General features: G+C 42.1%; 1 protein-coding gene across 1 annotated transcript in view; it reads left to right on the top strand.

Moving 5' to 3' along the window:
• The window catches only part of MYO9A (myosin IXA), a 395,533-nt gene that overhangs the window by 73,955 nt on the left and 295,422 nt on the right, over nt 1–26,156 (top strand). Inside the window, exons 3-5 of the mRNA XM_023753167.1 lie at nt 14,124–14,218; nt 18,722–18,784; nt 22,918–22,954. Of these exons, the coding sequence (XP_023608935.1) occupies nt 14,124–14,218; nt 18,722–18,784; nt 22,918–22,954 (195 nt within the window). The remainder of the gene's footprint in view (nt 1–14,123; nt 14,219–18,721; nt 18,785–22,917; nt 22,955–26,156) is intronic.

Genomic DNA, 26,156 nt, shown 5'->3' with positions numbered 1-26,156 from the left:
ACATACGTACACCTTAAGAGATATCAAGTAGGCGTAACATGTTCTCAAAAAATTAGGGTTGGCACACCGAAGAATTTTGAGTCAGAGATTTTGCTGGTTTTGGCACGCACTCACAAAAAGGTTGCCCACCCCTGTCCTAGGAGATGTTTCAGTAAATATATTGCTTCAAGCTACATTCAAGATATTTTGCTGCCTATAGATTTTTCTAAGATTTTTATGGTTTACTATATTACATTTAAGTCCTTTATCCATTTTGAGTTTAATTTTGTGTATGGTGTAAGTTGGTGGTGTAGTTTCATTTTTTTTTTTTGCGAGTATCTTTCAAATTTTCCCAGCACCATTTATTGAAGAGACTGTCTTGACTCCATTGTATGCTCTTGCCTCCTTTGTCAAATATTAATTGAGCATAATGCTTTGGGTTGATTTCTGTGTTCTCTGTACTGTTCCATTATTCTATATGTTTATTCTTGCACTGTTTTGAGAACAGTGGCTTTGTAATATAACTTTATGTCTGGTATTGTGAACCCTCCAACTTGGTTCTTTTTTCTTAGGATTGCTGTATCTATTTGGGGTCTTTTTATTTTATACTAGTGACTTGGTGCACGAAATTTGTGCACATTATAAGGGAATTAATTTCAGGAAGTATATTAATATTGCTATTTGCCCTTTCTCTATAATTGAAGTGTCAGAGATGAAAGAAAATTAGTAAAATGTATATGAAAATCTTCCTCCTGTCAGCATCTGGGGCACGCCACTGGAACCAGAGTCAAGTCCCCGCCTACCACGTGTGCCTCCAAATCGTGCGAGACCCAGACCCGGCTGGCCCCACCCCCATTGGGCTAGATCTAGACGCAGCCAGCCCCACCCGCGTCAAGCCCTGTTGGGTGGGTGGCGAGGACTCATGTTGCCTGGCCTGGCGCTGGGGCGGGGGGCGCAGCCTGAGGTCCCCCAGCCCGGACTGTGGGGCACAGCTTGAGGTCCCATGGCCCAGGCCGGGGGGCGTGTCCTGATGTCCCCCCCGTCAAGCCCCGCGGGTGGGGGATGCAGCCTCAGGTTCCCCGGTCTGGCACTGGGGCGGGGGGAACGGCCTGAGGTCCCCCCCATCAAGCCCTGCTGGGCAGGTGACATGGTCTGAGGTCCCCTGTCAAGCCCTGCCAGGTGGGGGGTTCGGCCTTAGGTCCCCCGGCCTGGCGCTCATGTGGGAGGTGCGGCCTGAGGTCTCCTGTCAAGCCCCACCAGGCGGGGGGCGCAGACTCAGGTCCGCTGTCCCGGCCCAGTGCCACTCAGCCTCAGGTCCCTGCTGATTACTCGTTAAGGCTTGTTACGGGAACTCGGCCTCTGCTGTGGGCGCAGCCACCTTGTTACGACGTGATGGGCAGTTTGCATATTCTCTCTTTATTAGATAGTATAAATTTTTGGAGTGTTTGTTCTAGGTCTGTGAAATATGTTATTGGTATTTTAATGGGGATTGCATTGAGTTTATAGATTGCTTTGGGTAGTATGGACATTTTAATGATGTTGATTCTACCAGTCCATGAACATGGTATATTCTCCCCTTTGTTTATATCTTCGTCTATCTCTTTTTTTAATGCCCTGTAGTCTTTCAAATACAGGTTTTTTTACCTTCTTAGTTAAGTTTATTCCTAGGTATCTTAATTTTTTTGTTGCAATGGTAAATGGGATTGTTTTTTTAAATTTCCCTTTCTGTGATTTCATTATTGGTGTATAAAAAAGCCATAGATTTCTGGGTGTTAATTTTGTATCCTGCTGAATTCATTTGTTAAGTCTAGTTTTTTTTGGAGTCTTTAGGGTTTTATTTCTTTTTTTTTTCTTAATATATTTTTTTGTTTTTTGTGTGTTTTTTTTCTACTTTTAAAAAAAAATAATTCTTTATTGTTCAGATTATTACAGTTGTTCCTCTTTTTCCCCCCATAGCTCCCCTGCACCCGGTTCCCACCCCACCCTCTGCCCTCCCCTCCCCCCCCCCACTGTCCTCATCCATTGGTGTACGATTTTTGTCCAGTCTCTTCCTGCACCCCCACACCCCTTTCCCCCAGAGAATTGTCAGTCCACTCCCTTTCTGTGCCCCTGATTCTATTATATTTACCAGTTTATTCTGTTAATCAGATTTTTTATTCACTTATCTTTTTAGATTCACTTGTTGATAGATATGTATTTGTTGTCACTTTGTTGTTCATAATTGTTATCTTTACCTTTTTCTTCTTCTTCCTCTTCTTAAAGAATACCCTTCAGCATTTCATATAATACTGGTTTGGTGATGATGAACTCCTTTAGCTTTTTCTTATCTGTGAAGCTCTTTATCTGACCTTCAATTCTGAATGAGAGTTTTGCTGGGTAGAGTAATCTTGGTTGTAGGTTCTTGCTATTCATCACTTTTAATATTTCTTGCCACTCCCTTCTGGCCTGCATAGTTTCTGTTGAGAAATCAGCTCACAATCTTATGGGTACTCCCTTGTAGGTAACTAACTGTTTTTCTCTTGCTGCTTTTAAGATGGTTCTCTCTTTGTCTTTTGCTCTTGGCATTTTAATTATAATGTGTCTTGGTGTGGTCCTCTTTGGATTCCTTTTGTTTGGGGTTCTCTGCGCTTCCTGGACTTGTAAGTCTATTTCTTTCACCAGGTAGGGGAACTTTTCTGTCATTATTTCTTCAAATAGGTTTTCAATATCTTGCTCTCTCTCTTCTTCTGGCACCCCTATAATTCGGATGTTGGTTCGCTTGAAGTTGTCCCAGAGGCTCCTTACACTATCTTCATATTTTTGGATTCGTTTTTCTTTTCCGGTTGGGTGTGTTTTGCTTCTTCATATTTCAAATCTTTGACTTGATTCTTGGGATCCTCTAGTCTGCTGTTGGATCTCTGTATAGTATTCTTTATTTCAGTCAGTGTATGCTTAATTTCTAGTTGGTCCTTTTTCATAACCTCGAGGGTCTCACTAGATTTCTTGAGGGTCTCACTAAATTTATCAGCGGTTTCTAGAAAATTCTTGAAAAACCTTAGAAGTGTGGTTTTGAACTCTATATCCAGTAGTTTGCTTTCCTCCATTTCTGTCATTTGTGACCTGTTTCTTTGTCTCCGCATTTTGGCTGCTTCCCTGTTTTGATAGAGTGGCTTTCTGTGCTATGTGTCCTATAGGGCCCAGTGGCTCAGCCTCCCTAATTACCTGAGGTGGACACTCTTGTTGCACCCCATTGTGGGCTGTGTGCACAGTCTTGTTGTAGTTAAGCCTTGATTGTAGTTGATATCACTAGGAGGAATCGACCTCCAGGCCAATTGGCTGTGAGAATCAGATGTGTCTATGGTGGGAGAACTTCTGTGCTGGAGACACCCTTCTGGGGCTAGACTTGCTTCAGTGGGGCTTTGGTGCTCACTGAGTCTGCCCCCTGAGTGTGTCCCTTATGGATCTGAGGAGTTGTAATCTGGATGGTCCCACTCTGACCACTGGGTACACTGGCTCTTGGATCTCTAAGGAGGTGCTAATTTAGTCTCTGCATGAGGCTACCCAGCAGGAGCTACGGAGAGATCTGCAGATTCCTCTTCTTTGTTTGGGATTTGGAGATGCCCAGATGAGGCCCAGCTGTGAAGCAATGCAAGCTGCTGTGGGGCTTTGGGCCTTCTTTTGGATGTTCTGGGTCTCTCTGATCCAGCTTCAGTTTGTTAGGTAATTTTAGATTGCAAAGGGCCAGGTCATTCATATGCAAAAACTTCTGCGCACAGCTTGGGTGGGGCGGGGTCTCAGGGAATCAACAGGGCTGAGCAAACAGCTATGGCTGATCCTCAGTTCTGCCCTAAGAGGCCCCGTGTCTCAGTGTCCCGCGGTAATCACCGCAAGCACCTCTGAGAGAAAGCCACCCTCGAGTTCCACCCGCTGCCAGACAGTCCAGTTTCTCCCTGTATGAGTCTCGGTCCCCAGAGACTAGCCCGGAACCGGAGTTCAGAGCGGGAGCGTGTGTCTCACTCCCGATTGAAAAAGAGAACCGTGTCCTCAGTTGCCAGCTCTTTCCGCATGCGCCTCCGTACCTCTGCACTTTACTTCCTCACTTCCTCTGAGTCTTAGTATGCTTTTCTCTTCCCTTTTAGTTGTAGAATTTCCACTCAGCCAGCCTTTCTGTGGTTCTGGATGATGTCCGTTTTGTCTTTTAGTTGTATTTTTGAAGTGGTTGTGTGAGGCATTAATTTCAGGTATTTACCTATGCCGCCATCTTGGTTTCTCTCTACGTTTTTTTTCTTTCTTTCTTAATATATTTCATTGATTTTTTTTACAGAGAGCAAGGGAGAGGGATAGAGAGTTAGAAACATCGATGAGAGAGAAACATCGATCAGCTGCCTCCTGCACACCCCCTACTGGGGATGTGCTTGCAACCAAGGTACATGCCCTTGACCGGAATTGATCCTGGGACCCTTCAGTCCGCAGGCCGATGCTCTATTTACTGAGCCAAACCAGTTAGGGCTCTTCAGGGTTTTCTGTGTACAGTAGCAGGTCATCTGCAAATCAAGAGAGTTTTAATTCCTGTTTTCCAATTTGGATGCCTTTTATTTTTTCTTTTTGTCTGATCGCTTTGGCTAACACTTCCAGTATTATGTCGAACAGGAGTGGTGAGTGCGGGCATCCCTGTCTTGTTCCTGTTCTTAGGGGAAATGGTATTAGGTTTGTTATATAAGGCTTTTATTATGTTGAGGTATGATCCCTCTATTCCCACTTTGCTGAGGGTTTTTATCAAGAAGGAGTATTGGACTTTGTCAAACGCTTTTTCTGCATCAATTGATATGACTATGTGAATAATTTTTATCTCTCAGTTTGTTTATGTGATGTATCACGCTTATTGGTTTGTGGATATTGTACCAGCCTTGCTTCTCCAGAATAAATCCCACTTGGTCATGGTATATAACCTTTCTAATTGTAATGCTGGATCCGATTTGCTAGAATTTTGTTAAGGATTTTAGCATCTATGTTCATCAAGGATATTGTAACTCTCTTTCTTTGTAGTGTCTTTATCTGGTTTTGGGATTAAGGTAATGCTGGTTTCATAGAAAGAGCTTGGAAGTGTGCCTTCCTCTTGAATTTCTTGAACTAGTCTGAGGAGGATAGGTTTTAGTTCTTCTTTGAAGGTTTGGTAAAACTCCCCTGTGAAGCCATCTGGCCCAGGACTTTTTTTTGCTGGAAGTTTTTTGATTACTGCTTCAGTTTCATCAGTAGTTATTGGCCTATTAAGATTTTTTTATTCTTCCTGATTGAGTTTTGGAAGATTTTATTTTTCTAGGAAGATGTCCATTTCATCTGCGTTGTCCAGTTAGTTGCAGTAGAGTTGTTCATAGTATTTTTTAAAAAATAATCCTTTGTATTTCCGTGGGGTTGGTTGTTACTTCACCTCTTATGTTTCTGATTTTGTTTATTTGGGTCCTTTCTCTCTGCTTCTTGGTGACTCTGGCTAGAGGTTCACCAATCTTGATTCTTATATATGTTTATCCTTTCAAAGAACAAGCTCTTGGTTCTGTTAATGTTTTGTATTGGTTGATTTGGTCTCTATGTCATTTATTTCCACTCTGATCTTTATTATTTCCTTCAGCTTACTCTGGGCTTTTCTTGTTGCTCTCTTTCTAATTTTTTAAGTTGTGGAGTTAGATAATTATAAGTTTCTTTTTTCTTTTTTTTTTTTTTTTTGCGGTAGACCTATGAACTTCCCTCTCAGGCTTGTTTTCACCATGTCCCATAGATTATGGATTGTTGTATTTTCATTTGTTTCCAGGGTGTTTTTTATTTCTTCTTTGATCCCTTTGGTAACTCAGTCATTGTTTAATAGCATGCTATTTAGTCTCCAAATGTTTGATCTTTAAAAATTGTTTTTATTGTAATTGATTTGTAATGTTATGCCATTGTGATCTGACAAAATGTTTGATATGATAATCAGTCTTCTTGAATTTTAAGAAACTTTGCCTGTGTCCTAATATGTGATCTGTCTTGAAAATGTCCCATGTGCACTTGAGAAGAATGTCTATTTCGTAGCTTTTGGGTGAAATGTTCTGAAGATGTCAATTAGTTCCATCTCATTTAGTAAGTTGTTTAGGATTGCTGTTTCTTTGTTGAGTTTTTTTGTCCAGAACATTTATCCAATGATGTCAATGGGGTATTAAGGTCCCCTAGTATGATTATGTTGCTGTTGATCTCATCCTTGATATCTTCCAGTTTTTTTTATGTGTTTGGGTGCTCATGTATTGGATGCATATATGTTTACCAGAGTTATGTCCTCTGGTTGTATTGATACCTTAAGTATTATGAAGTGACCCTCCTTATCTCTTATTATGGCCTTCACTTTGAGGTCTATTTTGTTAGATGTAAGTATCGCTACCCCAGCTTTTTTTTCATTTCTGTTGGCCTGAAAAATTTTTCCATCCCTTCACTTTGTCAGTGTGAGTCCTTTGTTCTGAGGTGAGTCTCTTGTAGATAGCAAATATATGGGTCATGTTTCTTATCCATTCAGCCACCTGTGTCTTTTGATTTGAGCATTTAATCCATTTACGTTTAAGGTTATTATTGATAGATACTTGTTTCTTGTCATTTTTAATCTTTATGCTTGTGTTTCTTCTGGCCTTTCTATTCTTTTTACCACAGTTCCTTTAGCATTTCTTGCATTGCTGGCTTGGTATTACTTTCTGTAGTACTTTTATTGCATGCTGGCCAATATTCCCAAATGCACTAAGCCACTCCAGCTGTGTGCATTTGTTTACTTGTGGTGACTGGTGAATGTACACATTTTTTAAATCCATTCAGTATGAATTTAAAATTACTATAATACATATAGAAAACTTTTCTGTGAGGTTAAACTTTTCATACATAATTTTAATTACAGAAACATATCTATATAAGTAAAAACAGGTAAAGTAACTAACTTGTCAGTTTTTTGACATACGCATTTGGGAAACCTACTTTATTAAATAACAGATTTTTGGCTTTAACGGACACACCGTCTCCCGAATTAGTCCATTATACCAAGGTTCAATCTTTTTTTGTGTGAGACCATCAAATTATCTACTCAACTTGTGGTTAGATAATGATTGCACAGGGATTTCTGAAGCAATAGGTTTCCAAGTTTTTCTACAAGGTTTTGTGTGCTTGTTGGGATAAACTTCAACTCTCAACCAGGCAGTTGTCAGTTCTTCCTTACCTGTTCTTCCAGTTTTCATAGATCCTGAATGTCAAATAGAAGTCTCGGTCCTTTGTATGTACACATTTCTGGGCATGTGCATAGTCCCAAACATGCACAACATCTTGTACATTTCCAGGAAAATTTCAAATCTTTTCAAAGCCCCTGTTGTACATGTTATTCATCAGCTTTTCCTTTGAAGTCATTACCTTGTTTTTGCCCCATCTTTGTATTGCCATTTTAGGCAGTTAAATTCTTTAAACAACTACTTTTGATTGTTTTACACAAACACACATGAGGAAAAAGGCTGTTCTCAGTGAGTTATCTCCAAGTGAGGTCAAATAAAGATAGCTCATTGAGTGAAATTTTCCAGGGAAATGCCATATAGGTCAAATTGTGACAGTTATCTGTGGGACAGGGCTTTGGCTCTAACTCTGGTCTGATCCTTCCAATGACTTCAAGGCTGCTTTTTTTTTTTTTTTTAAAACACACACACACCTGTAATTATAGAGTGTTGGTTTTCTCTTCAGTGAGGAGCTAAGTAGAGGGAGAAGGGCAATCAATTGGGTAAGTTAAAATGCCATAATGCCTGTTTTTCTTACCAACATTTAGCTATTTTTTTTCTTTTTAAATATTTTTAAATTGCTTTTGAGAGAGAGAGTAAGGAAGAGGGAGAGAGAGAAACATTGACATGAGATCAAAACATTGATCATTGCCTCCTACATGCCTCCCAGTGGGGATGGAGCAGAAGCCTAGGCATGTGTCTTGATAGGGAATCTTGAATCAGCAACCTCTAGGTGTATGGACAATGCCCAACAAACTGAGTCACACTGGCCAGGGCTCAGCCATTTTTCCATGATTAAGTGTTCCCCTGCAAAGAAATATTCCAAACCTTTGGTTAATTTCCAGTGTCATTAAAAAGTTGATTTTGAAAGGTTTTGTTATTCTTTTTTCTCTTATACACTGAGTGGCCAGATTATTATGACCACATGGCGTTTGTAGGCAAATTAGCTATCATTTCGCGCTGAAGTTGCTAGAGGGCCAGACCATTATAAATAGGGAAGCAGATTGTTTACCACGACAGTAGAAGTGAATTTTTTCTGAAGATATGAGTAAACAACACGATTTAACAGCCTTTGAAGGTGGGATATATATTATTATGAGTGGCCAGATTATTATGACCACTCCATCAGTACTTCGTTGGGCCACCTTTTGCCTTCAATACTGTGATGATTCTTCTTGGCATTGACTCCACGAGATGTTGAAAGGTGATGCGAGGAATCTGACACCATGCCTGATGAATAGCACTGTTCAGTTCTTTGAGATTTGATGGTTGTGGAACCAGTTGACTGATGGCCCTTTTAACTTCGTCCCACAAGTGCTCAGGATTGAGATCTGGTGATTGTGGGGGCCACCTAAGCAAGGTAAAGTCTCCCTCATGTTCTTGAAACCACTCCTGCACAATACGAACACCATGGCATGGCTCGGTGGAAGAAGCCATCTCCATTGGGATACGCCATCAACATGATAGGATGAACTTGATCAGCAATGATACTTAGGTTTGTTGTGCTATTCAGATGTTGTTCCACACGAATTAAAGGGCCCAAATCATGCCAGGAAAACATGCCCCAAACCATAACACTGCCCCCACCAGCTTGAAGGGTTGTACTCATGTATGTGGGGTGCATGCTTTCATGCTGTTTCTGCCAAATTCTCACTCTGCCATCTGCATGATGCAACTGGAAACGTGATTCATCAGACCACATGACTTTTTTCCAATGCTCGACTGTCCAATCCTTGTGTTCCTGTGCGAATTGGAGACGTTTTATCTTGGTAACTGCAGACAGCAAAGGTGTTCGAACAGGCCTTTGGCTTCCATATCCCATACGATGCAGTGTACGGCTAATTTGCCTACAAACGTCAGGTGGTCATAATAATCTGGCCACTCAGTGTGTGTGTGTGTGTGTGTGTGTATATATATCCCACGTTCAAAGGCTGTTAAATAGCGTTGTTTACCCATATCTTCAGAAAAAAATCACTTCTGTGGTGGTAAACAACCTGCTTCCCTATTTATAATGGTCTGGCCCTCTAGCAACTTCAGCGTGAAATTATAGCTAATTTGCCTACAAACGTCAGGTGGTCATAATAATCTGGCCACTCAGTGTATATGGAAAAGGATTTTCAGAGATCTTTATTACTAGATGCCCGGTGCATGAAAATTCATGCACTGGAGGGGTGTCCTTCAGCCCGACCTGCCTCCTCTCACAGTCTGGGAGTCCTCAGGGGCGGGAGATGACCTGGCGATCAGGGAAAGGCGATGCCCCCATCACACCTCTGTTGCTGCCACTGCCGGCAGCGCAAGCCTCGGGCGGCCCTGGGTGGCTGGGAAGCCACCATCTGAGGCTTGCCTGTGCCTCGGGCCTGGCCTGTTTGGCTGGGCAGCCGACATCCAATTTTTGCCTGTGCCTCGGGTCGGCCCTGGGCAGCTAGCGGGCTGAGGGCGGGTCCGGCCACACCGTGTGCCTGCTACCCTCTCGGTGGGGCTGAAAGGACTGGGGGACTCCTGTGGGGCTACGGGACTGGGCGCTGCCATTTTGTGGCTATGGGTGCCGCCATCGTTGTGACGGTGTGACAGTCAATTTGCATAGTTCCTCTTTATTAGATAGGATTTTCTCTGAACCCATTCTTGTGGTCTTTTTAAAAGATTTAACTAATAAAATATATTTTGTATACTTACTCATGTGACTACCATTTCTGCTGTTCTCTATTCCTTACATTGATTTATATTTGAAAATATACTTTTCCTTCTGCATGAAGGACTTCATTTAATGTTTCCTTTAGTGTGATTTGGCTTATGATGAATATTTTCAGATTTGTGTATTTAAAACTTTCTTCTTTTGGCATTCATTTGCTAATGATTTAGGATTTCAAATAGATATTATTATGTGAAGAAATAACGTTACAGAACAATTTTATGAATTTTAAAACATATTAATTTGAATAATCATTTATATACAATCTGGGCATAGACTAGATTCACTATTCCATAAAACTACCTCATGCTATTGCTTATCTTTATATTTCTGCTCTCCAATATATTATTATTTGTGGGAAGTACTTGTCTTTTCTCCTTTGCTGTTTTTTTTTTTCTTCCCCAAAATGTCATATAAATGGAATCATAGAGTATGTAAAGTTTTGAGACTGGCTTCTCTGATACAGCATTATGTCTTGGAGATTCAAGTTGTTGAATATGTGATTTCAACGTTTGTTTTTTTTTCTTTTAGATCTCAGTTTTAATAAATTTTATTGAGACATAACTTACAATAAAATATTGCCATTTAAAATGTACAGTTCAATAATTTTTGATAAATGTATCTACCTATGTAACCACATTAATATAGTCAATCTGTTTTTATTACCCTTGTGTACTCCTTTGTAGATATTTTTAAAAAATCTTTATTGTTCAGATTATTACAGATGTCCATCTTTTTCCCCCCCATTGCTTCCCTCCACTTGGTTCCCACCCCACCGCAGGCCCTCGCCATCCCACTGTCCACGTCCATAGGTACTGCATATATGCATATAAGATCTGTGTCCAACTCTTCCTGCACCCCCCACACCCCCTTCCTCCTAAGAATTGTCAGTCTGCTCCATTTCCATGCCCCTGATTCTATTAAATTCACCAGTTTATTTTGTTCATCAGATTTTTAAAAAAATATTTTTTATTGATTTTTTACAGGGAGGAAGGGAGAGGGATAGAGAGTTAGAAACATTGATGAGAGAGAAACATTGATCAGCTGCCTCCTGCACTCCTACTGGGGATGTGCCCACAACCAAGGTACATGCCCTTGACTGGAATCGAACCTGGGACCGTTCAGTCCGCAGGCCGAAGCTCTATCCACTGAGCCAAACTGGTTAGGGCTATCAAATTTTTTATTTATTTGATTTTTAGATTCACTTGTTGATAGATATGTATTTGTTGTCACTTTGTTGTTCATAAGTTTTATCTTTACCTTTTTCTTCTTCTTCCTCTTCTTAAAGAATACCCATCAGCATTTCATATAATACTGGTTTGGTGGTGATGAACTCCTTTAGCTTTTTCTTATCTGTGAAGCTCTTTATTTGACCTTCAATTCTAAATGATAGCTTTCCTGGGTAGAGTAATCTTGGTTGTAGGTTCTTGCTATTCATCACTTTGAATGTTTCTTGCCACTCCCTTCTGGCCTGCATAGTTTCTGTTGAGAAATCAGCTGACAGTCCTATGGGCACTCCCTTGTAGGTAACTAACTGTTTTTCTCCTGCTGCTTTTAAGATTCTCTCTCTGTTTTTTGCCCTTGGCATTTTAATTATGATGTGTTGGTTTGGTCCTCTTTGGATTCCTTTTTGTTTGGGGTTCTCTACGCTTCCTGGAGTTGTAAGTCTATTTCTTTCACCAGGTAGGGGAAGTTTTCTGTCATTATTTCTTCAAATAGGTTTTCAGTATCTTGCTCTCTCTCTTCTTCTGGCACCCCCATAATTCGGATGTTGGTTTGCTTGAAGTTGTCCCAGAGGCTCCTTACACTATCTTCATATTTTTGGATTCTTTTTTCATTTTCCTCTTCTGGTTGAGTGTTTTTTGCTTCCTCATATTTAAAATCATTGACTTGATTCTTGGAATCATCTAGTCTACTGTTGAATCCTTGTATATTATTCTTTATTTCAGTCAGTGTAGCTTAATTTCTGACTGGTCCTTTTCCATTTTTTTGGTATTCTCACTAAGATCCATGTAGGACTAAGTTCCTCGGAGGTTTCTAGAAAATTCTTGAGTAATCTTGTAAGTGGTTTTGAACTCTATATCCAATAGTTTGCTTTCTTCCATTTCTTTCATTTGTGACATGTTTCTTTGTCTCCACATTTTGCCTGCTTCCCTGTGTTCATTTTTATGTATTGGGTTGCTGCTAAGTCTCCTTGAGTTGATAGAGTGGCCTTGTGTAGTAGGTGTCCTATAGGGCCCAGTGGCTCAGCCTCCCCAATCACCTGATGTGGACGCTCTTGGTGCACCCCTTTGTGGGCTGTGTGCACAGTCTTGTTATAGTTGAGCCTTGATTGCTGTTAGTATCACTGGTAGGAATTGACTTCCAGCCCAATTGGCTGTGGGACCAGCTATGTTTACAATGGAAGAGCTGTTGTGCAGGAGACACTCTTATGGGGCAGGACTTTCTTCAGTGGGGCTTTGGTGCTCACTGAGTCTGTCCCTTGAGTGTGTCGCTTATGGATGTGAAGAGTTGTAATCTGGATCGTCTTACTCTGACCACTGGGTACACTGAGTCTTCTATCTCCAAGGAGGTGCATAGTCATACACTGCCTGTGCCCACCCAGCTGGAGCTACAGAGAGATCTGCAATTTCCTCCTCTTTGTATCAGGTTTGGAAGTGCCCAGATGAGGCCCAGCTGTGAAGTAAGGCAGGCTGCTGCTGGTGCGGCCTTGGGCCTTCTTTTGATGGCTTTGGGGCTCCCTGACCCAGCTGCAGCTTGTTTAACAAGTTTTAGGCTGAGAAAGGACAGGCCATTCATATGCAAAAGCCGCTGTGCACAGCTTGGGTGGCTTTGTAAATTGGGGAAGGAGGGGTTTCAGGGACTCTCCAGGGCAGATCAAACAGCAATGGCTGTCATTCAGCCCTGGGACAGGGGTGGTCCCAATAAAGGAACAGTGACCATTGCGAGCACCTCCATCTGGAAGAAAGCCGCCCCTGCGTTCCTGCCCCGATGCCAGACAGTCCAGTTTCTCCCCTTATCTGTCTGGGTCCCCCAGAGCCTCACCCAGCACTGGAGCTCAGAGCAAGGGGGAGCTTGTATCTCCCTACCAATTAAAAAAGCAGCACACCTGGGTGCCAGCCTGTTTCATGCATCTACACTTCCTACCAGTCTCAGTGCGCTTTCTTTTTTACCTCCCTAGTTGTAGCACTTCTACTCAGTCAGCATTCCCACAGTTCTGGATGATAGTTGGTATATTTTAGTTGTAATTTTGATATGGTTGTGGGAGACAGCAAGTACAGGTGTTTACCTATACCGCCAACTTGGTTCTCCCCTTTGTAGACATTTTTCAACCCCATACTTATTTCCAAACAACTTGTAATATGCTTCCTGGTTTTCTTGTTTTGTTTTTTCTAGAATTTCATATTACAATATGTACTCTTGTGTCTGGTTTCTCCCCGTGACATAATGTTTAATATTCATCAATATTGATGTCATTACCAGTAGTTCATCTTTATTGCTGGGAAATATTTAATTGCATGGTATATACTTTAGGTAATAATTTAGGGAGCCTTTGTATTTTTATTCTTTTAAAAATATTACTGTGCTTTAGTTTTAATTAGGTGTAATAAATTGTAGTACATTATGCAATGAAACGTCATTTTATTTATACTATTCTAAAATTTTAATTATTTTGTTGTATTTTTTACCTAGCGTTTTAAAATTTCAGTTTAGTAAGATTAAAAATACCACACATATATTGCCCTGGCTGAGTAGCTCAATTGGTTAGAGAGTCGTCCTGATATGCCAAGGTGGTGGGTTCCATTCCTGGTCGAGGCACATACAAGAATCAACCAATGAATGAATAAATAAGTGGTATAACAAGTTGATATTTTTCTCTCTAAAATCAATAAGTAAATTAATCAACTAAAAGTATATATATAAATATATTATGATAATTTGTTGATTCTAGAATGTGAAATTTAAATTTGAATAATCATTAAGTTTTTAAAATTAAGTTTTATTTTACCCAATAGCATTAAATACTGCCTACTTGTTTTTATTTCAATTAGTAGTTGCTTTCTTTTACTTTACCTGAACTATATGAGGGTGAAGGTATAAATGAATTCTTTTTCTGCTGTTTCTTTAGCATTTTGTTTCTTTGGATTTTTCCTACATAGGATTTTTCATTTTTTGAAAATTAAATTAATGAGAACTATTTATTTTGACAGGCCTTTGGAAATGCAAAGACAGCTCATAATAATAATTCAAGTCGTTTTGGCAAGTTTATTCAAGTAAATTACCAAGAAACAGGCACTGTACTTGGGTAAGTAGCAATGTCAGGCTTTGGAGCATGTTTATATTTTTGCTAGTGGCCCGATGCACGAAATCCGTGCAAGAGTAGGCCTTCCTTCCCCTAGCTGCTGGCACCGGCTTCCCTCCGGCACCCAGGACCTGGACTCCCTCTGGCCGCTGGCAGGCACCTGGACCCGGGCTTACCACCAGCCACTGGCAGGCACTCGGGACCCACCTTTCCTCAGGCCCCAGCTTAGTCCGGAAGGATATCTAGTCTAATTAGCATATTACCCTTTTATTATTATAGATGACTAGAGGCCTGGTGCATGAAATTTGTGCACGGGTAGGGTCCCTAGGCCTGGCCGGCGATCAGGGTCGATCTGTGTGGTGACTGGCGGGGTGATCAGGTGCCCCCCACTGGCACACACCTTGCTGCCCTGGGGACTGTGGGCTGGGATAGCTCCTGCATTGAGTGTCTGCCCCTTGGTGGTCAGTGTACTTCATAGCGACCGGTCGTTCCACTGTTCAGTCGAATTGCATATTAGGCTTTTATTGTATAGATTTGTTCCTTTATTAGCAATAGATTGTTCATTTGATCTTTAATGAGAATAGTGATACTGGGAAGCATTTTTTATTTTGTTAATCCTCATCCAAGGATATTTTTACATTGATATTTAGTGAGAGTGGCAGAGAGGGAAAGTCAGAGAGAAACATCGATGTGAGAGAAGCACACCAATTGGTTTCCTCCTGCATGAGCCCTGACCAGGGCCTGGGCCCAGGAGAAGCTTGCAACCAAGGTATGCGCCCTTGACTGGAATCGAATCTGGGACCCTTTGTTCTCAGGCCGACGCTCTATCCACTGATCCAAACCAACAGTGGGAAGCAGATTTTTAATGGTGTCTGCATTAAAATTTTTTAAGACTTTTTTCTTTTGGAATCTAATCTTACCTAATAATAGACAAACATAGTAATTGACCATACCTTCGCTACGCCTCCCATTGGCTAATCAGCAAGATACGCAAATTAACTGCCAACAAAGGTGGCGGCCGGCAGCCACGGAACTGGAACGAGCAGGAGGCTTGCTTGCTCCAGTGATGGAGGAAGACAAGGTTCCCCGCCTGCCGTGGCCCGGATCTGAGCTACACTCTAAGCAACAAAGTTTCAATTATAGAAGGTAAATAAACCCCAGATAAAAGAAAAAAAGGAGAGGCTGGGAGCTTCTGTCGCTGGGGAGGCTTGGCCAGCCTGAAAACGGCCCTCAGCCCTTCACCCAGACTGGCCAGGCACCCCAGTGGGGACCCCCCACTCTAAAGGTGGTGTGGCCAGCCTGAAAACAGCCATAAGCCCATCACCCACGCTGGCCAGGTACCCCAGTGGCACCCCAGTGGGGACCCCCACCCTGAAGGGCAAACTAGCCAGCCCCCACCTGTGCACCAGGCCTCTATTCTATATAATAAAAGGGTAATATGCAAACTGACCCTAACAGCACAAGGACTGGGAATGACTGGTCACTATGACACACACTGACCACCAGGGGGCAGACGCTCAATGCAGGAGCTGCCCTCTGGTGGTCAGGGCGCTCTCACATGGGAGGAGCTCTGCTCAGCCACAAGCCAGGCTGATGGCTGCCAGTACAGCGGTGGTGGTGGGAGCCTCTCCCGCCTCCTCAGCAGCGCTAAGGATGTCAGACTGCAGCTTAGGCCTGCTCTCCACTGGCAAGTTGACATCCCCCGAGGGCTGCCGGGCTGCCAGAAGGATGTCTGATTGCCATCTTAGGCCCAATCCCCCGGGGAGCGGGCCTAAACCAGCAGGTGGTCATCCCCCGAGGGGTCCCAGACTGTGAGAGGGCACAGGCCGGGCTGAGGGACAACCCCCCCCCCCCTGCACAAATTTTTGTGCACCGGGCCTCTAGTGAATAAAATAAACGGATGAACAAAATAGATCCAGAGCCATGGAAGCATGGAACAGACTGAAAATCTCAGAAGGAAGCGGGTAGGGGGTTTAGGAAGAGATTAACCAAAGAATTTATACATGTATATGCATATTCCATGGACACAGACAATAGTACTGAGAAGGTCTGGGGATGTGTGGGAGTGAGGTCAGGGGGATCAATGGGGGAATAGGGGATATCTGTAATACTTTCAACAATAAAGATAAATTTAATAAAAATGTTATAGGGAATAAATGAGCTGAGGTGGGGCTGCTTTAGCTTGCTGGGAAGTCAGGTTTGGTGGGTTAGCTGTCTCTGCCCAGTTCTTCCCTGGTTGACCATCTCATGGGGTCCCTTAGAGTTTAGGTGATGCATGCCTGTAGGGGAAGAAGAAAGCAAAGGGGAAGATGCCAACATGCTCCTGGGAGGGAGAGCACTCGAAAAGGTGATTTTTTATCTTGGGTCTATTTGTTACTACTCAAGATGAATATTTTTTTGATCATTATTGATTAAAGAGAAAGTTGAACCCTTTTAGGTAGTCACTTAACATAGAGGATCCTGAATTTCATTTATAAAATGAGAAAATAAACATCAGCCATTTCTAAGTCATTAAACTGTCTTAAGAATCAATGAATATATATAATGCTACTTTGTAAGTTACAAAGCAGTATACTCAACTTTACCCATTAGTAACGTCTCCAACAACACAATCATAAATACTAGGAAAGAGCAGCCAGACGTGACTGCATCCGCTTTTATGAGTAAAAGTACCAACTGTACCTTTGAAAACTAACATTCCTCAACTCAGGAAAGGAATGAGCTATGAAACTTGTTTGCCATTGTAGAATAATTTATCCTTGTTTTTGCTTTTGTTTTCTTGGGGGGGGGAGGGGTAAGAATACATATAGTGTTGGTCAAAAATTTTAAATGCAGAAGCATTTGAGATCTTGCTTCCCAGCATATATCGTCAGCTTGACTGAAATAAACTCATATAAATAATTACATACATACATACATGCATATGTACATACATACAAAAAGTAAAGTGATAAGACTTAAGCATAATCAAAATACAGATCAATCTCACATAGAAGCCTTTATTTTATAAGTGGAGAAATTAATACTCAAAGATATGCAGGGTGCGTATAAGAATTTAACACACTAGTTTGTTAGTTCTCCTTTTCCCATTTTAGACCAATAAGACCCGGTTTCAGTAGTTTAGATTAGAGGTAATAATGATAATTCAGAAGAAATGATAAATTTTAATTACTGGTGGTAGTAGTGACAATTTGCAAAGAAGGTACACTTGAGCTTCATTTTAATGAATGAATTGAATCTGCTAGATAGTGGGAATAGTCTACAGAATTAGACGTGGAAGGAAGACCGTGAACAATATATTGAAGAGTGAATATCTTTCTTGAGGGATTAGCCTGTATTTGGGAGTGGCTGAAATACAGAGCATGCTATGGGAGGGAATTGAGGGAAATAAAAACTTAAGAATCAGATTTTGACCCCAAGAGGTTAATGCTAAGTAATTTGGATTCAGTAGTCTAAAGCTTTTATATTTGTAGAATCCCTTTTTCTTGTTAGAGCTTAACCGATTGCTCCAATTTGGATAAAGAGGTATTGAAGATTTGAAGGACACAGACTGGATAAAGATAATAACATCAGAAATACAATTCATGTTTAAGTTCCTTATTACTTCCAGGATAAATTCCTTTCTTCTGGCACACCATATATTGTTTTTCTTGATCTAATCCACTTGCCTGTCTCATTCTCTAGCCATGTTAAGTATCTTCCCTAAAGTTGATAGGTTTACTTCTTTTATGCCTTTACAGAAAGGCAGTTCTCCTTGTCTTATTCTGGGCAATCTTTCAGATTTCAGAGTCATTTAGTCACTTACTAGGTATATTTAATGAATGTTTACTGTGCACTATGTATTCAACCTCTGAGAATTCTTCCTTACATCCTTTTTCCTTCTTGGATTAAATCTTATGTGTTCCTCCTACTACATCTATAATTGGTTATTGTTCTATAATAAACCCAATCAACTCAGTATTGTAGCTGCTAATTTACTTATTTCCTCCACTATTTTGTAATCCCCTTGGGAATAGGTAATGTATCATGTATTTCCAGTTTTGAACAATGCTTAGCACAGTGCACACTTAATGAATACTTTCCGAGTAAATCAGTAAATAATAATTGATTTCAGAATGTGGCAATAGCATTAATATGTAAAGAACATATATTTTTGAGTCCTATTTAGTAGTCTGGTCAAAGTATGATATTTGAAATAATGTACAGTGTGGTAGATGAGCCTGGAAAGAAAGTAAGGTCTACCTTATGTTATAGGAAGTTCTTGTGTGCCATGTTTTGAACTTCTGGCTTTTTTTTGCTTATTGAAAGCAAAACAAAATAAAACAAAAAGATTTATGAGTTTATGAATCAAACATGGATAACACTCTAACAGTATCCATACACATTTACTAATGGTAAATGTACTGAAATGATCTGGATAGCCTTCTTTATACTTTTTTATCTTCTTTGAAAAAATATTTGTCTACCTTATATTAATTATATTAACCAATTTTATTTTTCTTCTAGTGCCTATGTTGAAAAATATCTACTGGAGAAGTCCAGACTCGTTTATCAAGAGCATAATGAACGGTACATATTTTCATTTGTATAATTAGATCAAGTTAATACTTGTATAATGCTGATTGACTTTTAGAATCTTTGTATATTATGATCTTTAATTCAGTTTATACCATGCATAGCTTTACACATAATTGCCATTTCTGTCATGGCCAGAACAGTGCACTTTTTCTGAGGCTGCTAGGAGATTATTTTTTTAAAATCCTCACCTAAAGATATGATTTATCGATTTTAAAGAGAGTTAAAGTGGGGGGGGGGGGAGAGGAACATTGAAGTAGAGAGTAATGTCAATCGGCCGCCTCCTGTTTGCTCCCCAATTGGGGATCAAACCCAGAACCTAGATATGTGTCCTGACTGGGAATCTGAACCTGCAACCTTTTTGGTGTATGTGACAACACTCCAACCAACTGAGCCACCTGGCCTGGGGCTGCTAGGAGATTTTTAAAATGGGTATATAGAACTGTTCACCTTTCTAAATTCTAGGCAAAATATCAAAATAGGAAAACAGCAGTTATCTTTGTGCTCTTTGTGAGCATTGTGCCTTTGGAACATTTTCCATGTCTTAGTGTCTTTTGTTTAACTTGAGAAAAGTCTTTAATAAAGCTTTTAATTTCATTGTAATATATGAGGTATGTGGGCTTCAGAGATGATATATATGCAACCTCCTTCAGATGAAGGAACCAAATATTGGAAGATGTAAATGATTTGCTTCATGTTACAATGAGACAAAATTAAAAGGCCAACTTTGAAGTTAAACAGACCTAATTATTCAAATAATGGATACGCCTTTGGCATCTCACTTAACTTCTCTGCTTCTTAGATACTCTAATTTTACAAATAGAAAATTATCCTAAAGTTGTTTAGAGGATTGTATAAAATCCTATCTAATAAAAGGGTAATATGCAAATTAACCATCACTCCGTCACAAAAGATGGCGGTGCCCATAGCAACAAGATGGTGGTGCCCAGTCCTCTCAGTCCTGCCGGAATCCCCCAGTCCTGGTGGGGTGGCCGCTGAGAGTGGGCAGTGTGATAAGCCTGTTGGAATGCTTGCTTTGTTGCTGCGTGGACGAGGCAAGCATTCCACCCTGGCCACGGAGGGCCTCTGGGCCTTGGGCATGGAGCAGCTGGTGTGGGGGTGGGGGGAACTGTTGGCGTTCCACCTCGGCCGCGGATGGGCCTTTGGCCAGGCTGGGGTGCTGAACGCTTGCGTCGTTGCCCTGGCGATGAGGCAAGCGTTCTGTGCCTAGCTGCAGATGGGCCTCTGGCCGTGCCTGGCTGTGGATGGGCCTCTGGGTCGCGGAGAGCCTATGGGCAGTGGGCGTGGAGCGGCCAGGCTCTGCAGAGAACTACTGGCACACGCATTCGTGCGCAGGGCTATTAGTAATATTTATAAAATGTTATATGTATAATAACAGTTCAATAATTAATAGCTAACATTATCATAATGAATTATCTGCAAGGTTAGGACTAGAACTCAGACTTTCCTATTACATTTTTTGTGGCTAGCAGATGAGAAAATCTGAATTAGAGGTATTTCAAAATGAAGGGAATAGAGTTTCAGGAAGAGAATCTATCCTATCTAATAATAGACAAACATGGTAATTAACCGTACCTCCGACACGCTTCCCATTGGCTAATCAGGGCGATATGCAAATTAACTGCCAACCAAGATGGCGGCCAGCAGCCAGGCAGCTGAAGCGAACAGGAGGCTTGCTTGCTCCAGTGATGGAGGAAGCCAAGGTTCCCCGCCTGCCGCTGCCAGCCTCTGAGCTGCACTCTAAGAAACAATGTTGCAATTATAGAAGCTAAACAAATCCCAGAAACCTGCTTTCAGCCAGCCGGGCCTCAGAGCTGGAGCTGCAACAGTGTTTCAATTATAGAAGCCAAACAAACTCAGATACCTGCTTTCAGCAGCCGAGGTCTCAGAGCTGGAGCTGAGCCTCAGAGCTAAAGCCGGCTCTCAGCTCCGGTGACAGCCATAGAAGGTAAATAAATCCCAGAAAAAAAAAAGAAAAGAAAAAAAAAGGAGAGGTTGGGAGCTTCAGTCACCCGCCAGCTTGAAAACGGCCCTCAGCCCCTCACCCAGGCTGGCCAGGCACCCCAGTGGGGACCCCCACCCTGAAGGGGGTGTGACCAGCTGCAAACAGCCATCATCCCTTCATCCAGGCTGGCCAGGCACCCCAGCAGGACCCCCACCCTGATCTGGGACACCCTTCAGGGCAAACCAGCCGGCCCCCACCCGTGCACCAGGCCTCTATCCTATATAGTAAAAGGGTAATATGCAAACTGACCCTAACAGCAGAAGGACTGGGAATGACTGGTCACTATGACACACACTGACCACCAGGGGGAAGACGCTCAATGCAGGAGCTGCCCTCTGGTGGTCAGGGTGCTCTCACATGGGAGGAGCTCTGCTCAGCCACAATCCAGGCTGATGGCTGCCAGTACATCAGTGGTGGTGGGAACCTCTCCTGCCTCCTCAGCAGCGCTAAGGATGTCCGACTGCAGTTTAGGCCTGCTCCCCGCTGGCAAGTGGACATCCCCCGAGGGCTACCGGGCTGCCAGAGGGATGTCTGATTGCCATCTTAGGCCCAATCCCCCGGGGAGCGGGCCTAAGCCAGCAGGTGGTCATCCCCTGAGGGGTCCCAGACTGCGAGAGGGCACAGGCCGGGCTGAGGCACCCCCCCTCCCCCCCTCGTGCACAAATTTTTGTGCACCGGGCCTCTAGTATATATATAACAGGCTAATATGCAAAGTGTCCCCTCGGGAGTTCGACCGGGAGACCGGGAGTTCGATTGCTCCCTGCTACGTGCGCTGACCACCAGGAGGCGGCGCGGAATTAAGGAAGCCCCCAACTGGCAGCTAGAAGGCCCCGATTGGCCCTGATTGCTGGCCAGGCCTAGGGACCCTACCCATGCACGAATTTCGTGCACTGGACCTCTAGTAGCTTTATAAAGACTTGCAGAGATAATAGGTCCTGTTTTTAGAAGGTTATTAGTAACTTTTTTCTAACACATTTTAATGGAATGGTAGGGATATATGCCTGGTTTCCTTGGTTTTGAAGAATTTATAGGAGGTGAAGATCCAGAGCTTATAAACTGATTCTCTGTTATTTTACTGGATTTGATTTGCAGGTGTATGTATAATCTTTATTATATGTTGGTGGATTTGGCTTGATAATATTTTGTTGAAGGTTTTGTGTGTATATTCATAAAGGATATTGCTGTATTATCCTTTTAAACTTTTGAAGTCTTTTTCTGCTTTTGGTATCAGGATAATGCTGACTCATTGAATAAGACTGAAAGAATTTGTGAAAGATTGGGTTAATTCTTTTTTAAATGTTTGGTAGAATTCACCAGTGAAACCATTTGATTTGGGCTTTTGTTTGTGGGAAGTTTTGTTTTTTAAAAAATATATTTTATTAATTTTTACGGAGAGGAAGGGAGAGGGATAGAGAGTTAGAAACATCCATGAGAGAGAAACATCGACCAGCTGCCTCCTGCACACCCCCTACTGGAGATGTGCCCGCAACCAAGGTACATGCCCTTGACGGGAATCAAACCCGGGACCCTTCAGTCCACAGGCCGACGCTCCATCCACTGAGCCAAACCGGTTAGGGCTGTTTGTGAGAAGTTTTGATTACTGATTCAAACTCTTAGGTTTTTATGGGTCTGTTTAGATTTTCATTTTCTTCTTTAGTTAGATTTGGTAGTTTTTATCTTTCTAGGAATTTATCCATTTGATATAGGTTACAAAAATATTGTTTATAGTTTTCCCTTATGACATTTTTTTATTTCCATAGGTTGTTAGATTATAATATTCCCCCCTTCCATTTCTGACTTTGAGATATATCCTTGTTTTAACTCATCCAGGCTGATACAGTGGAACGTCAGTTCTTGAACTTAATTTGTTCCAGAAGGCTGTTCAAGAAGTGGTTTGTTTGAAAAACCAAGTCATTTTTTCCCATTAGAAATAACGTAAATTAAATTAATGTGTTCCAGACCCCCAAATAATTAGCTATTTTAACCTTTCTTAATTGCCTGTGATCATTGTTTTGTGAGCACTTTTACACCGTTAGCCACATCTGCACTTTTTGTTCTTGTTAATCCTCACCTGAAGATATTTTCTCCATTGATTTTTCAGAGAAAGTGGAAGAGAGGGGTGCGGGGAGACAGAGGAAGTGAGAGGGAGAGAGAGAGAGAGATTGCAAAAGAGAGAGAAAAACATCGATGTGAGAGAGACACATCGATTGATTTGTTGGGACTGGGGACCAAACCTGCAAACCAGGTACGTGCTCTTGACTAGGAATCCAACCCGTAACCCTTTGGTGCGCTGGCTGATGCTCAAACCACACTTGCCAGGGCATATCAACATTCTTTTTTTTTTTCCTTATCAGCATTGTTGATGGCCTCTTTATGTTTTAAAATTGTGCTAATGATCGATTTCACCATGCCACACTCAGTAGCCAGATCAGACACGCAAACAGCTCTGTCATACTTTGCAATTATTTCTTTTTTAAGCTCTATCATTCTCACAACTTTCCTTTTCACTTTGCTGCTATCACTAACTTTCTTAGGACCCATGGTAACTTACTGTATGTATTTAATAATAATAATAAACATTAACAAAACCAAAACAACATGAAAATATTCAGAGCACAATTTCCTGGGAGGTTTAGTGGGAAACTGACTCATACTTTCATTTGCACATTCTCTCATTTGTCGCCTGAGAGACCTGTGAGTGATCATACAGGTATTAGCATGAAAGGGTTGTCAGTCAAGAACCTGACAACCAAGACATTTTCCGTGAACATGGGAAGATGTTCAAGGACCGAGGTTTGACTGTATAACAAAATACTACAGACTGTGTAGTTTATAAATAACAGAAATTCATTTCTCACAGTTCTGGAGGCTGGGAAATCTAAGATGAAGGTGCCACCATGGTTGCATTCTGGTGAGAGCCCTCTTTCCTGGGTCCTCATGTGATAGACAGGGATAGGGATCTCTTTTATAAGAGCAGTAATTCCATTCATGTGTGCTACACCTTCATTACCTAATCACCTTCCAAAGGCCCCACCTTCTAATACCACCAGCTTTTTGAGTTATGATTTCAACATAGGAATTTGATGGGTACACATTCAGACCATAACAATCCACCCCCTCTTTCCAGAGGACCAAGCAGTGGTTTCATTGATTTTTTTTTCTCCTGTTCCCAATTTTATTTCTGCTCTCATGCTTATTACTTCATTCTGCTTGCTTTGGGTTTAATATGCTCCTTTTATTTATTTATTTTTCTAGTTTCTTAAAGTGGATGGTCAAGATATAGCGTTGAGATTTTTAAAAAATGAGTTTACAGCTATAAAGTCTCAGTGAACACTGCTTCAACTGTTTCTCATATTTTAGTATATTGTATTTGTGTTTTCATGCATTTTCTAGTTTCCTATATGATTTCTTCTTTGATCCATTATGTTATATAGGGTTGTGTTGTCGAATTTCCACATATTTGTGTATTTTGTTATTGATTTGTAAGATGGTCAGAGAACATACTTTGAATGATTTCACTCCCCTTAAATTTTTTTAAAAATATATTTTATTGATTTTTTACAGAGAGGAAGGGAGAGAGATAGAGAGTTAGAAACATCGATGAGAGAGAAACATCGATCAGGTGCCTCCTGCACACCCCCTACTGGGGATGTGCCCGCAACCCAGGTACATGCCCTTGACCGGAATCGAACCTGGGACCCCCCCATTCCGCAGGCTGACGCTCTATCCACTGAGCCAAACCGGTTTCGGCACAGTCCCCTTAAATTTATTGAGATTTGTTTTGTAGTTGAATATTGTCTATCCTGGAGAATATTCCATAGGTACTTGAGAAAATATGTAGCCTGCTGTTGTTGGATGGAGTATTCTATAGATGTCTGTTAGGTCTAGGTGGAATATAGTATTTCCAAGTCCTTTTTTCCTTGTTGATCTTCTGTCTAGTTTTTCTATTTTTTATTGAGGGGATGGGGAGTGTTGAAATATCTCAGTACTATTATTGAATTGCTTATTTATTCCTGCAGTTCTTTTAGTTTTTGATTCATGTGTTTTGGGGCTCTATTTTCAGATGTATTTATGTTTAGGATTGTTATAATTTCTTGATGGATTGGTCCTTTCGACATTATAAAATGACCTTTGCATCTAGTAAAAAATTTGGTCTTAAAATCTATTTTATATGATGTAAGTATAGACACTTCAACTTTCTTTGGGGTACAGATTGCATGCTATTGTGTCCATCATTTTACTTTCAACCTATGTTTGTCTTTGAATCTATAATGTATGTCTCTTGTAGAAAGCATGTATCCTATCTAATAAAAGAGAAACATGGTAATTAACGTACAACCGCTACCCTTCCCATTGGCTAATCAGGGCGATATGCAAATTAACTGCCAGCCAAGATGGCGGTCGGCAGCCAGGCAGCTTGAAGCGAACATGACGCTTGCTTGCTTCAGTGAAGGAGGACTCCAACGTTCGCCGCCTGCCTTGCCGGCCTCTGAGCTGGCAGTTTGAAACATTGTAACAAATATAGAAGCTAAACAAAACCCCAGAAACCAGCTTTCAGCCGGCCGGGATCTCAGAGCTGGAGATGATACAGTGTTTCGATTATAGAACCGAAACAAACCAGATACCTGCTTTCAGCAGCAGAGGCCTTGGCCCAGAATAAAAAAAAAAAAGAAAAAAAGGAGCGGTTGGGAGCTTCAGTCATCCACCAGCCTGAAAACAGCCCTCAGCCCCTCACCCAGACTGGCCAGGCACCCCAGTGGGGACCCCCACCCTGAAGGGTGTGTGACCAGCTGCAAACAGCCATCATCCCCTCATCCAGGCTGGCCAGGCACCCCAGTGGGGACCCCAACCCTGATCCAGGACACCCTTCAGGACAAACCAGCCAGCCCCTACCCATGCACCAGGCCTCTATCCTATATAGTAAAAGGGTAATATGCCTCCCAGCACCGGGATCAGCGGAGCGAAGAGGCTTCCCGGCACCGGGATCAGCGTGACAGGGGGCAGCGCCCAAACCCCCTGATCACCCTGCGGCTCTGTGTGTGACAGGGGGTGGGGGCCACAATCTCCCTATCCGCCCTGCTCTGGTCGTGACAGGGGAAGGCGCCCCAACCCCCTGATCCGCCCTGCTCTGTGCCTGATAGGGGGAGCTCCCCAATCCCCTGATCGCCCTGCATCGCCCCTGCAGCTCTTGTGTGTGACAGGGGTGCGGGCGCCCCCAACCCCCCCGCCTCCCCCACGGTATCCTAGCTCTGTGTGTGATGGGGGTAGTAGCCATAAACCTTCCCCCATCGGCCCCGTGCCCCTGAGATGTGAGAGTGAGCGGCCGCCCCCCAACCCCCC

The sequence above is a fragment of the Myotis lucifugus genome, unplaced genomic scaffold (assembly GCF_000147115.1).
Source record: "Myotis lucifugus unplaced genomic scaffold, Myoluc2.0 scaffold_41, whole genome shotgun sequence".
NCBI lineage: Eukaryota > Metazoa > Chordata > Mammalia > Chiroptera > Vespertilionidae > Myotis > Myotis lucifugus.
The sequence above is the reverse complement of the archived record's forward strand: the minus strand, read 5'-3'. Positions and strand labels throughout refer to the sequence as shown.